At 43.3% G+C, this 14,538-nt stretch overlaps 4 protein-coding genes across 11 annotated transcripts; 2 read left to right on the forward strand and 2 right to left on the reverse strand.

Moving 5' to 3' along the window:
- Positions 1-223: 223 nt before the first annotated feature.
- LOC100843937 (pentatricopeptide repeat-containing protein At5g15280, mitochondrial) lies at positions 224-8,974 on the reverse strand. Of its 8 annotated transcripts, XM_014896994.2 has the most exons (10): positions 8,703-8,974; positions 8,059-8,447; positions 4,036-7,970; positions 3,624-3,834; positions 3,371-3,485; positions 2,273-2,447; positions 2,021-2,192; positions 1,871-1,913; positions 797-1,005; positions 225-604 (listed from the first exon to the last, which is right to left on the reverse strand). In XM_014896994.2, exons 2-3 carry the CDS (start codon positions 8,109-8,111, stop codon positions 4,181-4,183), a joined length of 3,843 nt encoding a protein of 1,280 aa, XP_014752480.1. In that variant the 5' UTR covers positions 8,112-8,447; positions 8,703-8,974; the 3' UTR covers positions 225-604; positions 797-1,005; positions 1,871-1,913; positions 2,021-2,192; positions 2,273-2,447; positions 3,371-3,485; positions 3,624-3,834; positions 4,036-4,180. The 8 variants fall into 8 exon arrangements, with proteins under 8 accessions (XP_024317300.1, XP_024317297.1, XP_024317303.1 ...); XM_024461532.1 differs by lacking the exon at positions 8,703-8,974 and having other exon boundaries at positions 224-604; positions 3,624-3,777; positions 8,059-8,460; XM_024461529.1 differs by lacking the exon at positions 8,703-8,974 and having other exon boundaries at positions 224-604; positions 3,624-3,913; positions 8,059-8,460.
- LOC104582424 lies at positions 906-2,365 on the forward strand (the record flags this gene model as incomplete). The annotated part of the gene is made up of 4 exons (XM_010231954.2): positions 906-1,028; positions 1,096-1,172; positions 2,007-2,208; positions 2,288-2,365. Coding segments are annotated over 4 exons (480 nt in total), but the record flags the coding sequence as incomplete, so codon positions are not given.
- Positions 8,975-9,175: 201 nt separating the features above from the next.
- On the forward strand, positions 9,176-10,885 carry LOC100828232. The gene is made up of 4 exons (XM_003558681.4): positions 9,176-9,629; positions 9,761-9,847; positions 10,073-10,222; positions 10,322-10,885. Exons 1-4 carry the CDS (start codon positions 9,297-9,299, stop codon positions 10,625-10,627), a joined length of 876 nt encoding a protein of 291 aa, XP_003558729.1. The 5' UTR covers positions 9,176-9,296; the 3' UTR covers positions 10,628-10,885.
- A 216-nt stretch (positions 10,886-11,101) lies between these two features.
- Positions 11,102-13,991, reverse strand: LOC100828534. Its single transcript, XM_003558682.4, has 5 exons — positions 13,579-13,991; positions 12,773-12,872; positions 12,561-12,681; positions 11,572-11,667; positions 11,102-11,494 (listed from the first exon to the last, which is right to left on the reverse strand). The coding sequence occupies exons 1-5, from the start codon at positions 13,898-13,900 to the stop codon at positions 11,372-11,374; spliced, it is 762 nt and encodes a 253-aa protein (XP_003558730.1). The 5' UTR covers positions 13,901-13,991; the 3' UTR covers positions 11,102-11,371.
- Positions 13,992-14,538: the final 547 nt, after the last annotated feature.

The raw sequence follows: 14,538 nt of genomic DNA on the forward strand, positions 1-14,538 counted from the left end.
TCAATTTAGATGTGTACCATTTTGTATGGAAATGGTAAATTCCATTCTACCAAAGTTTTTAGGTAGATCTAAAAATTTAGTTGTACTTCTTAGCTTCAAAGGAACATAGTCGTAAATGAGGCCCCATTTATACTTGCTAGTTTTTTGTGACTAACAAGATGCAAGTTAATAAAAAAAATGCAAGTCAATTCATATGTAAATCTTGAGCGTACAGGCAGTCAGCGAGGCAGAAACAAATGTTTAATTCACAAAAGAATCTAAATCGAGCAGAATGGTGCAAAACCAGACGTTAACCCATCGTATAACAAATTTTAAGCGATGGACACATAGAAGCAGAGTGCAATAGAGAAAAGGATATCGAATTTTTCATGATTTACGCATACACGATACTTCAGGATTGACACAAAAGGAGAAGACTCTTGTTCACAGATGGCCATTTCACACAAGACATCGGCCTCCTCCACTCCTAAGCGCGCCTCGGTTAGAAATCAGCATAGATTGTAGGAAACACCAAAACTTTAGCTCAAGATTCGCAGGTGGGGAAATAAAGTGCCTTGCAAGTCCAAAAGTGGTCACAAGGAGAAACAACTCTGGCTTTCACTATCTGCATTTTGGATAAAGAACAGGATTACTTTCAAGGGTCGTTGAACTAAAAAGTGTGAATAGAGGAGCTGTATAGGTACATTGATGTATCCTTTGCTTTTGGAACATTTTTTATATTTCATTGCACAAAGATTTCCAGCTCTTGAAATGCTTGTGAAAACAGGTTGTGGTATGATTTGTTTTCAAATGCTACCTTTTCTTCAGCATTTCGCGAAGGCGCTCACTTGCTTCATGTTCTTTTCTTTTTCTCAATTGAGGGATGTCGATTTGTCTCATCATTGATACAAGAACAATGGTCCTGATGTTCCTTCAAGGTGCCAGCTTGGAACCACAATGTGATCAAAGGTCAACTCCTCTTGCTCAAAGAAAAGGTCGCTTCAACTGGTCGGCATATCACCAAAACTGTACCAGAAAAGTCAATAGATGTAAATTATAACTTATAATTTATTACGCATGTGAACTTTAGTTGTTCTTTTACACAATAATTGAAAGATAAAAACATGGAGTTTTACTTGCTTAGAGATGGTTAAATTACAAAAACCAATGCTTTCAGAAGACTACCTGCTAGGGTAACAACAAGGTGCTTTTGATGTCAATTATTAGAAAATACAGCACAGCTCGTTAGGACAAAGGGCATATCAAACATTAAAAAAATGTCGCCTCTTTATTTATTTTAAGGTGTTCAGATTTTAAAACTCACTGCCAATTTTTAGATTGCCAAGTGTCTAAAAGACCTTATGTTCGTTATGCTGTTCAGAGTCCAAGGAGACACCGATATCATTTTGTTCTGTGAATTATGATCGATAACACATGTATGAGCATTTATGTTGGTTTAATTGATTTGTTGCTAGGTCATCCATATCATGTGAAGAAACTTGTGATTTTATTGTCCCTTCTATACCCAAAAGGCTGCAAAATACACATCAGAACAATTAAACATCTGTTGACAATATGTGCTCAATATACTCGTTTCTTTTTACTAGTACATGCGGCCTTTTAGAGACAAAATAAGCTAAGGGGACAAATTGCTACTTGGCATCCCTTTTCGTATTCTCATGCAATTAATTGAACCACTCATTCAATCTTCATCCAATGTTTCCTCAATCCCACCCCCACCCAATAGGATGTAGCACTTAAATTATTTGTCCAGGAAAAGTAAGGGTAAAATGATTAATTAGGCTTCAGGAGTCTAAATGTGCAAGTATTTTGAGGAAACTTGCAAGGGATGCATCATGCATGTACAAGTGACAAAGAAATGGAAGCTCACCAGGAGTTTACTTCTTTTCCCTAGTTGCGGAGCTTGTAAGGCCCTACAGTACAAGGTAAAAGAACACCAAGCATGCATATTATTTAAAGAAATTGCTACATAAGTCAATAGGACCAAATATGTTGTAATTAAGCAGAAAATATTATGTACCTCTTTTCTTAATATTCACAAAGGTATGTCAATTAGCTGGGAAGCATCCACAGCTGCAATTTCTTATAGGCAGCCATGATGAACAGAAAGAGATTTGTCATAGGCTCAATGTCCATGTATTGCCACTGTTCCATTTTTACAGAGGTGCAGAAGGTTGTACCTCTAGCTTTAGCTGCACCATTTTAACTGTAAGTCTTGGATAATTTAGCCCATTTATGAACAGAAGCTTTTAAGCTCCTTCAAACTACTAACCTTTTGCTATTTCAGAATCACAGGCTCAAAGATGTGTTAAAAATGCATGCACTTCAGCCAGAGAAGGTCGGACAGGGCAGGACAAGGGCTTAGAGGAATCTAAACAGCAAAACTTTGCCCCGCAAACTGATATCCCAAATGCATGCTTCAGATAACCTGGATGGAGATTTTGATACTGTTGCACCCAACAATGACCAGACTTCAGTATTATGATGCAAGACTGCAAGTTGCACGATGCACATAGAAACCCGAGGGGGCAAATGTTCCGAAAATTAGAGGGCATGCATGCTTACAAAGGCCGTGTACTTCTAAATAATCAATGTGAAACAACATTATGTATGTTTCTAGCACGTAACATCCCAAGTGAGACTTTATAAGCTTCTTGCACTTCATTTCCTTGTTTTATAAAAAATAATGGTAGTGTGAAGTAAATGCATCTCTCTTTTAGTTTGATTCCCGCGCCAGTAGTTTTCATTCCCTAGAAATGACAATATTCCTCTAGCAAAAGCTATAATTCTATAGCTCGTTCTTTTTCCAAATACATGTAATACTCCCTCCGATCCTAATTAATTCAAATTTGTACTAAAACCATGACAAGAATTTAGGATCGGAGGGAGTACTATTTTGTGTCTTGTTTTCAGGTAAGCATATGAGGTAAATTTGCAACACGACTCCCCTGAGTTTTTCAATCCAGTTTGTCTTAAAGTCTTAACAAGGCATATTTTGACAATTATAATGAGGCGCAACCTTTTAACATCTGAATTTGGGAACAGGAAGGGGACAGGACATCACTAAATTTGTTGGGATACAGACTAGCAAATCAGGGCTACATAAATGGACAACTCCACATCAATACAAGAATTTTTGTGAATCGCACAGTGTCAGTCACAGGAGACATGTACCCTGCACGTCCAAAAAATACGTCTCAAGATTATTAGGCTTAAAAAAACAAGAGATGGACCACCCCTCTCCCCGCTTCAACTATCATCGATAATGGAAGGGTGATGGAAGTAACATAGTCTGATGGTATACATCATCCATTACTTCTATATAACTGAACACACAAACAGTCGCTTCTGCTCATCAAAAGTTGATTACCTTGGAGCTTCGAGAGCAAGCAGTCACAGTCCTACAGACCTTCAGCATTGAGTGGCAGCACAAGTACATGCCTTAAAGGCTTAAATATCGAACCCCGCAATTTGGTCCCAAAAGACTGCAGGAAAATATGCAATTGTGTCTCAGTATACCACAGAAAAAGGAGGGCCTTCAAGAAAATAGAAGAAAGCAAAATGCAACAACACAAGACAGCACCAACTACAAAGGAGCATATGCCACACACTAGCAATAATACCTCGCAATGGTGATGAAGTGAGGGAATGGTTCTTGAAGCATTATTAGGCAAAGTATTATTTGACGGTGTTGAGGAAACCCTTTTTTTTGTAGTAGCTGTGCAGTGTAGAGAAAACTTCGACTAGCAGTGATCCCATGTTCCTGAAGCTGCTCACCTGCTCAGCACAGTGATGCAGGGAACGATGCCTGAGCTAGATAGCATAGCACTCAATCTGGTAGACAAGGATCAGGAGGTGCAGCCATTACATGTACTTTCAACAGAGTAGTTGATTAGGTATGCTTTGTGAGGGACTGAAAAGCAGTGGGAGCGAATCAAAGAAGTGAAAGGCCTTTATTCAAGTGATAATGATAATATAAGCAAGTTTGGGGATTATTCTTTCCGTACTAGAAAATATGACTTTGTATGATATTACCTTCTCGTGACCTCTTCAGCTGTGAGTACAACGTTCAACGGTTCAAGTTGTGATTTTGTATTGGCTGATTTCATTGAGTTTTGTCAGTTCCACCATGAGTCTAGTGTTCAACTCGACAATGGACATCATTTCTGAAAATCACACATCAGAATTGGTTATATCTTTGCATCACAAATCCTTGCTTCCTATCATCCTTCATAGGGAACACACTCGAAATGAGGTTTGACAAAATAGGCTGTTCATATCCTCCAGTCTTCTTATCAGTACGGCTTAAATTGCTTATCACAGACCAATGCATCTCAAAGTTGGGTGTGTGTCCTGCTTGCTGCATGTCATGCAAAAGTTGTGTGGCTTCCAGAGTATTGTTACTCGTGCAGTAGTTATCAAAAACAATTCTGTACATGCCAAAGGAAGGTACAGAACCAAAGGTCATTAGCATTTCCAAAATATTCTTAGCATCACTTATTCTTCCAATTGCACAAAGGCCACGAATGAGTGCATCGCATGAGATGTCACTTGGTTTTAGGTGTTCCAACTTCATCTCAGCAAGAAAGTCAAGCGCTTGATCGAATTCTTTCAATATGCATAGCCTGTATATAACAGAGCTGTAACTAGCTTCACCCGGAAGTCTGCCTTTCTTTAACATTGTATTCAGCAGATTAACAGACATTTCCACGTCTCCCTGTATGCAGAATTCCTTGATTAGGACGTCGAAATTGATGTCAGATATAATTAATGCATTTCTGCTGAGGTTGTTCAGACAAGATTTTGCTTCAGAATGTCTTCTAAATGAAAGAAGACTGGAAATGAGAGTCATCTCAATGAGTAAACCATGCTTCCATCCACTGCGCTCAATCAGATAAAATAATTCTAGTGATTTCTCAAGGTTACCTAACCTGCAATAGTGACTCAATACTATTCTGAGACTGCGGTTGCTTGGTGTTAATCCCTGAGCAATGCAAGCATCAAGCATACTAACTGAACGATCAGAATCCCCAGACTTGTGAAACCCGTAGACAAGGAAGTCATAGGTTGTTTTGTCTGGAGAAATACCGTTATGTTTCATATCCTTCAATACATCATGAATCTGCAAAATGTTTCTCCGCCGAATAAGATAGAATATCAGAATGTTGTATAAAATCAGATCTGTTGACTTGTCGCTGTCTTGGACCAGCTCCTTAAGTCTTAGCGCGCTAGAAAACTGACTTTGCTCACACATTCTGTGGACGAGAAAGCGGTAGCTAGAAATAGAAATGCTAGCATGAATCTTTAGCATTGTGCAAAGAACTGCATCTACCTTTCTCCACTTGTTTAGACAACAATAGGATTGTAGGAGGGAATTTACAAATGTGCCACTTGATCTCATTCCCAAAGTGGATGCTTGAAAGAACGACAATGCCTGACCTATTTTTCCAATTTGTAGTAATTCCTTCACAATGCAACTGCAAGCTGAGACAGCAGAACATTCCAGGTTCATAATAGGTTGTACCAAGTCCATGCATCGTTCTGCATCAAACCTTGCTAGTGAAGAGAATGGAAATTGGTAGGTCAACACATCTGATACTCTGCTTTTATTAAGCCACATGTCATACAGACCAATTGATTCAGCAGACTTCTGCTCCTTTAGGAAGCCCTCTGTCACGCTAAGAATTAGTGAGTGACGCACAGCCACACCCTTTTCTAGAAGAGCCTCCAGCATTGCACATCCAACACTGGTGTAACCCGTCCTGCATAACTCTTTGAGAAGTGCACAATATGCACTCAAACACAAATTAGGATAGCAGTCGGTCAGCACGCTGATAAGCTTCAAGGCTTCCTCAATTACTCCCCATTCGCACATGTGACTGATGAGGGCTATCATATCTTTGCTGTCAGGTGACCAACTAAACTCCGTTGCAACATTCCAGCATTCCCAAAACCCCACTATGTTCCTTTCTACGCAGAAGCCTAAAAGCAAATAAGTATAAGTATCTTGATTAATTGGCAAGCCTCTTCTGGACAGCCTGTCCAAAACCAATCTTGCACGAGCTGACATCCTATTCTTACTCAATGTCTGCACGACTAAATTTAGAGTTTGAGCATCAAATTTATCAAATGTACATGGCATTTCCTCCATAAGGTCAATAGCATTCATAGCATGTTCAGGGCTCATGCATAAGGTCTTTATTAGTTCTGAGCAGCTCGCTGGTGAAATGTCATGTCCCCATTGAAAAGCTTCATCTTTCATCAGAAGAGCACTTGCAACATTACCTTGCTGACATGCACTGACTATCTCCGAGCTAATATCGGGGTAAAGAGCATTATTGAGAATCTGTACCAACAAAGTCTCAAACTTTTTGGAGTCGGTATCCAAATAAAGGCCATTCCCTACTGAATCAAAAAACTCCGCTTTTGGAAAGCCAGTGGCATTATCTCTCTTGACCTTCACTCCCAAGTGGTCTAGCCCCAGAAAGGATAAGGCCTTAGAGAACACACAGTTTCCAGAGGGGGGGTCATTTATACCATTGGTTTTCATAGTCCTCAAGATTTCTTCTATATCATCAAACTGCCTATACTTGCAATATCCTGCCAACAGTACCTTATATGTTAAAAGTTCGGGCATTATCTTTCTTTCGATCATGTCTTCAAAGATATATTTTGCATGTCTGTACAGTCCCTCCGTGAAAACACTACCTATAATAGCATTGTAAGCAGAAACTTTAGGTTCAACATGTCTAGAAAAGCACTCAGATAAATATAGGAATGCAGCTTTGAGTTTCATTTCTCTACAACTATGGCTTATGAAAATTCCAAAGGTTGTAGCATCTGGCGTAAATCCTAAGGCCTCCAATCTTTGGAAGACAAACCATGCCTCGTCACTACCAAGATTTGTGCACAAAGACACAAGAATTCTATTACAAAGACGCAACTCAGGTAAATGCTTCCACTCTTCCAGGAAATTCATCATATCTCCGATGTCCTTCTTCTGGCAAAATTCTTTTGCGACGGTTGACAAGGATCCCTTGCTTATTTCAATGTCCAAGCTCTTTAACTGCCGAATTACACCAATTGCTTGTAAAAGTTTGTCTCTCTTGACTAAAGCCTTGATAACAAAATCAAGAATATGTCCTTCTGTGCAAGAACCTAATCCAACTTCAAGCATGTCCAAATATACTCTTAAAACTAACTCATCTTTTCTCTTTCTAACCAGAAGATTAAGAAGTACTTGATAGCAAGAGGCTGAAGGAATCAAACACTTGTACCTTGCATGATCAAAAAGTGCCACCGATTTGTCAAGGTGTCCAGTTTCTGAATACGCCTGTGTAATCTGACTGAACAGTCCACCTGCATTGGTCAGAGCCTTGTTGTCATCCAGCAAGAGAAGCAATGATTCAGCTTGGTTGAACATCTGAGCATATGCAAGTATTGACACCATGAGGTCGTTCGACCTTGGAAGATGTCGAAAGTCCTTGCTCTGCCACGAAGCCCACCTGTATAAATTCCACAAAAACCTTGCTTTTCTAATTTCTGCTGCACCTTGTCCAAAACCAATCAAAATGTCAAAAAAATCCTCGGGCTTCAGCGTCGAAGCACGCCAGAACCTGCGGAGGGTCTCCGGTGAGAGCCAGAGACCAGGCTTAAGAAGATCATGCAAGCTGCAATTCCCTTCAAAGGTGTCCCTTCCACTCTCAAAAATGGATGAGCACTTGGCTATAATCAATTCCCCAATACCAGGGCACAATTTTACTGCAGAATGGACATCAGCTCCACACTTTTCCGCAGTTTCTTGCTCCACATTGAATCTGGCTACCTCTGAATGGCACACAGAGGTGCCTTCTTTCTTCCCTAAATTGCAGCAATGTTCACCTTTCAGCAGGCGCCCTCTGTTGGAGTTCAGTTCTGGAACATTACTGGCATAACTTCTTTCTTCAATCTTGGGTTCTCTCACGTTCGCGCTGGAATTGGTTGAAAAAACAATTAGTGCGCAGGCACCAATAGGAACAGCAATGCTATTCTCGAACTAGAAGCTCTCTCGCGACGCACCTTAGACGACACCGCAGAAGGATTGCTCGGCGCAACTGCCATGACTTCCACATCCCATCCCTCACCACCTAAGCTGTTGGGGGGACGCTCCTCCCTCGGAATTCTAAAGAGACGGGCCGCGCTGGCGTAGAGGCAATGTCAGGTTGCGCGGGGCGTAGACGGCGGGTAAGGGGCGCGACGGCGGCGCTGCGAGGTCGCCGCCGGCAACGAGTGGTGGAGATGGGGAAGGGCCCCCGCAGAGCTCGTTGCCGTCGTGGGACACCGGAGAAGAGACGCGGGGGCGAGTGTGAGGAGGGGGGCAGGACGAGGCGCGCGGTAATCCTAGCCGGTGAAGACGACCGGAGTTGCGCGGTGGACCGCCCCCCGTGAGCCGGCGACGCGGCGATGGACTGAAGAGAAAAATAATCTTACGTCATGCTTTAGGGAAAAAAGGCCTACCCAAGGAAGCCCAATACAAAACTGACACAGGCTTCCTCGGCATGTTTTAGAGAAAAAAAGGCCCACCAAGGAAGACAAAAAAAACTGGTAGTGCTCAGTAAATTTGATCGGTCCCCTAAAAAAAGTAAATTTGATCTCTGCTATGGAACAAAAGAATACTAATACAGTTTTGGAACACCAAAGGTAGAGTCAGGTAAAGCACATACGTATTTCGGACGCTTTGCCCAGCCGTGGCGTGCGTGTCTCCTTTGGGTGGTTGTCAGGTCGGGGCTTACGTGCACGCAGAGAACTCGTCACGCATCCCAGCCCGGGTTTGGCCTTGGTTTCACTCTCATTTCGCTCCAAAAAAGAGGTCAATTTCGTGCAAACAATACGAGGGCCCAAAACATATTTCTGAACCCTCTACAGTTAGTTTTCAAAAACAGAAAAAAAAAACCCTCTGCAATTCGGTACATCAGATATTTCTGTTTTGATGACGAAGGTAAAGCAGATATTATACGTAACCCTTCTACAGTTGATGTTTTGATCTTCACGTAGTCACAACCATCTCACTTAGAAAGTCGAAACCCAAAGGAGAGAAACTTCGGAAACTCGTTTCCCGGAAGAAACGGCGTGTAGGGCCTACGCAGACTCTGTTGCCTTTCCTTGCAAGAGTTCTCAACTCTGCTTCATATGCCTCGTGGAGCCTGTTTACTTATTGGCACAGGAATCAATTACAAGAAAGCTCACAAGTCCATCACCGAAAAGACAAAAAAAGAAGAAGAGGAAAAACAATACCATTGCAAGGAGAGCAGAGGGAGATGACATCGCCAAGCCTGACGACATACCGGCACGCTGTAGTTCATCCGGGTGCAGGCAGGAGGATCGTAGCATGCAGTGGCATCAAGGTGACGCCGATCAGATCAGGAGGGGAGAGTTCAACATCAAGATCAAGGAAGAATTGTGTTATGAATGTCTCGTTGTCGTCGTCGTCGCCGCCGCCGCCGCTGCCGCGAGCGATCACCACTTGCTCTCTGAAGCCTCCGCCTTCGCACCGCGGCAAGGCGAAGGACAGGAAGAAGATCAATCCCAGAGACCTCTTCACCTTCTCCTACAGGTTCAACACTGACATCCCCATGGGTGAAACTCCAGGGGTAGGTTGCTGCTGTCTCTGTCTAAAGCTTTTGAACTTCATTTCTGTTATTTCTGAAAACTCGACTTTGGAAATTTGGTAGTAAGCCGTTTCATGTGATCTGATCCCCTGAGAGGTTCTTTCTCTCTGCAGGCTTCCATTGACGATTACCTCAATAACAGGCCCAGGATCGTTGGAGCCGTGTTCCCTGATAAGCGCAAGCGAACCAAACTCAACGATGTGAGTGACCTTGTTACCATCTCTTTGCAAACATTTTCAGTGGTCATCTTTCATTCCACCGGCTCTGAGTCTGAACCCCAGAAAATGTCACAACGACTTGTCACGCTTCTCTTGCCGGCAAAGCTGTCATGCTTTGAGAAAGAAAAAAAAACAATACTACTGTACCATCGTTGCACGCAGCTCTGACAAAAGCACGACTGATCCGTCAACTGATGGACCTCGCAGGAGGAGTGGAGCGTGCAGCTGCTCCCGATCCAGTTCCTCTTCCTGTCGGCGTCTCCGGTGATCGCCATCCGCTTCGTCTTCAAGTCCGGCGGCAAGGGTTACCCGCCCCACGTCCCCCTCCGCGCCACCAGCCTCCTCCTCATGGAAGTCGTAAGTAACACTACCAAAATTCCCCAATTCACTTCCATTTCCCTTACCTCGTCCGTGGCGAACCTGAAGCCTGAACTCACCGGGCATGGATGGATGCAGACGGACTACAAGCTGAAGGGACTGGAGAGCGAGGCGATGCCGCCGCACCTGGCGCTGACGGTGCGGGGGGCGCTGTACCCGCAGCCGGAAGGGAGGCGGAGCCTGAGGGGACACGTGGAGATGAGCGTCGGCTTCAACCTCCCGCCCGTGCTGGCGCTGGTGCCGCCGGGCATCATCCGGGGCGTCGGCGACACGGTGCTCAGGCAGCTCGGGGAGCAGATGAAGCACGACTTCGACAAGGGCCTCGCCGCGGACTTCAAGAAGTACACCAGGGAGAAGCTAACCGACAAGAGGACTAGACACTGACTTGATCTCCTTTCCTTTCACCGCCCAGAAACAACAGTAGCGATAGAAGTGAGTAGTAAATTTTACATAAGATTCTTTTGGATCTCATCGCATGATCAAAAAGATAGCACGCACACAAATAGCGTCGCGTTATTTCATCAGTGCGATGGTGGAGCATGAGTGAGAGGTTAAAAGAAGTTAGGATCTCATTTGTTCACTGTAAATATTGAAGTAGTACAATAATATTTACATGAATATTCATTCAGCCTTACCATTGAAGTTGCCGTCTCAAGCTTTATTCCTTCCGGGCAACTAACTGAAATGAGAACATTACACTAACTTTTGTGAAGCATTCGCAACCCAGCTAAGAATAGTACCAACGATCCTCTTATCACTTTCACGTGCCATTAAAATTTCAACACCAGTGTATCGTACTCCTTACACAAATTCACGTCAGTTAATTTGAGACGGAGGAAGTACTATTCATCAGCGGGATGATAGGACTGAGGGAATAGTACTCAGTAACTTAAAATCTCATTTATTCACTGTAAACAATGTACACAAATACAAGAATATTCAGCTTCACAGCCTGCTAATCTGAAGCTAATTTATGTGTTTACTGTCAGACTTGACTTCCATAATCATTGAATCTATGTACCAATTTTTTTTTGTATCTCTTTTTCAACTTGAATCTATGTACCATGTAGGCCTTTGCTTCAACAGCTAGAGGCAATTAACAGATCTATACACTGTAAACCAAACATCCTAGTCTTCTAATGAACGGTTTCTTGCCCTCAAGTCACGCTGGAGGCTTTGAGGCATTGGAGGAGTCCTTCCACGGCGGAAAAGGACAGCAAGAGCTTTCATTTTATGGCAAATGTTGAAAACCTACAAATAAATAAGAGTATGATCAGTCTTCAACCACACAATGGTACTTAGAAGGTCATGTCTATCTGTGATCTTACTGATGATGCTTCTAGCTCTGCAATTCCCTCACATCCTTGACCACCCCCCTGTAGAAGGTCACAGTATTTTACAGCATCATCCTTGTCTTCAAACACCTGTAGCAAAAGAGGGACATAATCAAGAAGTATATAGAGCAAGCACTTACCAATCTTTTTGGCAACAAGCTGGTATTTAAGAAAGTGGCACCAACCACGAAAGCACATGCTCACAGACATAACACATGAACCAACAGAAGAGCACAACCTTCAAAATGTGCCTTAAGAAGGTTGCCAAATAAACCATCCAATGCACATATAAACAGTCCCTTATATTCTTGGCTTCTCGCCCAGAGACATCAAATTCAGGAATTTAGAGTTCCAAAATGCAGTATTTAACAGTATAGCAAACTGAAATCATGTTGCCGTACTAAAAATGTACTCATTTCTAGAGGTATGAAGAAAAACACTAATGTAGAGGTCCTCATATGGTCATATCAGAAAGCACCAAATCTTTGTATGTTGCCTGATAGCAAGCATAAAACATTCAGTCCTGAAACAAATCTATGTATTTTATCAATATTGCAGTCCTTTTCTAGACCACACAGTGCTGTTTAGTCCTTCTGGTCCTTCAATAGATGAACAGGCTAATTCTACTATGATATACCGACAGGGGACCTTACAGAAGTTACAGTCATAAACAGTAGTTTATATTAACCTCTCTTCCTTTAGAATATGCACCAAGCACCTTATTAATAATTCTACTCCATCTGATCAAATGCCTTATCACTTTTTCTTGCATGTCAGGTTACAAATAGGCGGATGTTTCTTTTCTTCCTTTTTTTTTGCGGGTGGCATGTTTCATATATTGAATGCACACAAACCCAATGTATGTAAAGCGACGGATTTAGAAAAATGCATTAAAGGCACCATATGGCAGAGAATGCAGGGCAAATAGCTGGCCTTCAAGAACGTATCCACTAGAATGTACTCCCTTTGTAGTAACTACTCACCAGTACTCCCTCTGTGATATCTTCAACAAGCATACTAAACTTGGAGCCATACTTCGATTTAGTCCCAACTCCTGAACCCCCTCCCTTTGAGAAAAGCATTCCGAGTTCCCTTTCAACTTCACTGCAGAAAATAATAGATAACACCGTGTTCATAGTTTTCAGTTAAACGTCCAATTAGGACAAACTAGTAACATTAGCATAACAATTGTCACCTGCGGTTCCTGCGGGTTTTCATTGTCCATAGTTGATTATCTCTTCTAGCCAGAACATAGACTGGCTTGGGTTGCTCTCTCCATGGATTTGTCTCCAGAACTGAACCATCATGAAAAATAGGACACGGTTACTACACTTAGAACTTCTGCATTCAAAAACAAATCTGTGTTTCTTCATCACACACATCCATAGAAATCATTATAACAAAAGTCATTTTTAAAGGCCTCAATCATATGGCATGGTTCATGAGCATCAGTGCATCAGCCCTTAAGAGTCCAGACACCACTAACTCCAGTTTGCAGTCTTAGTGGGGGCAGCATAAGCACAGACCATAGCACACATGCCTTCAGCACTTGATGCAAAGACAATACAGCATTGCACAATCCATGATAAAACCTGAGGAGACGGATGGGACTTGAACAGTTACTAATCGCACAATAGCAGCATACACATGATCATATCTTGGCCTACCGCAAATTAAACATCCCAAAATACAATAGGCTGAGCGCAAAAGCTTCACGTAGTCTATGCTGATCTTCAGTTCATTTCAACACGCAATTATCCCGTACACACAAAGATCACACATCTTTGGACGCTTGAGAGTTTGGACTCCGCATATCGTCATACACTAGGGGTGCTAACCTAAACACTACCAAACCTCGATCATTTGCTATTAATAATCACCGGTCATTAAAGCCGCTAAAGCTAAATTTTGAACCCCTCATACAATCTAAAACCCTAAGCGAATCGATCCGATAAGCATCCGATACATGAGAAAAAAGCCTAATATCTGAAGATCTTTTACCGTCGTAGGCGAGGGAGTCGAGCGACTCCATGAGGTGGCGCCGCATGCCGTAGGCGCGTGATGAGACGCGGCGCAGCAGCTCGCCGGAAGTCCCAGGGATGCTGCCGTCCATGCCCAAGGCCCTCTCCACCTCCTCCTCCTCCTCGCCGCCCCCTTCCGGGGACGGCGGAGGTGGGGGCCTGGACGAGGCCGCCGCGACGACCGCTCGGCGGGGCGCGGCGGCGAGGCGGGCCCGCGGCGCAGGGAAGGAGAGGAGGTTGCTGGCTAGCGCGGTGGCCGCCGGGGACGGCGGCGGCGGGAGGGACGGAAAGGAAGCTGCCATTTTTACGGTCTAGTGGAACAGTGGAAGGTGGGAGGAGTTGGGACTTGGGAGTGAAACGTGGACACGGCACGGCAGCGCTGGTCTCCTTGAGTTCCGGAGATTTTTCTACCGCGGTGGCTGTGTCCGGCACGCTGCCGCGCGCTCGGGTAGGTCGGGCCGGCGCCGTGCCGTGCCACGACTCACGAGCGGCCGTGGCTGTGTGATGGCAATCCGGCCGTCCGCGTTGCAACTTGCAACTGGACCGGTTTTCTTTCAAATTGTATCGCTTTTTTGTTGAACGCAATGTCATTAGTGGTTAGCGGAGCTTCATTGGACCCTATCACGAATGCGGACATGTGCTCTAGCTAGGTGTAGGTACGGTAAATTCGGCTATGCTTCCATCCACTTTCTTTTTTTATCAACACTAGATCGAAGTTGGGAATCATGTCTCGTTTTCCCTCTATCAACCATGCCATCCCTTCCACTCCCCAGAGAGGGATCTAATTTTCAATATTAGATTCAAAAAGACATCGCGTTTGATTCAATATTAGTACTTGGGTCACTTATTTATTTAAGGGGATGTTTTAAGAGAGAAAATAGTTGTGTAAATATATGGTCTCTTATATATTCTTTTTCCACACTTCTCTTGTTTGGTATAG

The sequence above is a fragment of the Brachypodium distachyon genome, chromosome 1, assembly GCF_000005505.3.
Source record: "Brachypodium distachyon strain Bd21 chromosome 1, Brachypodium_distachyon_v3.0, whole genome shotgun sequence".
NCBI lineage: Eukaryota > Viridiplantae > Streptophyta > Magnoliopsida > Poales > Poaceae > Brachypodium > Brachypodium distachyon.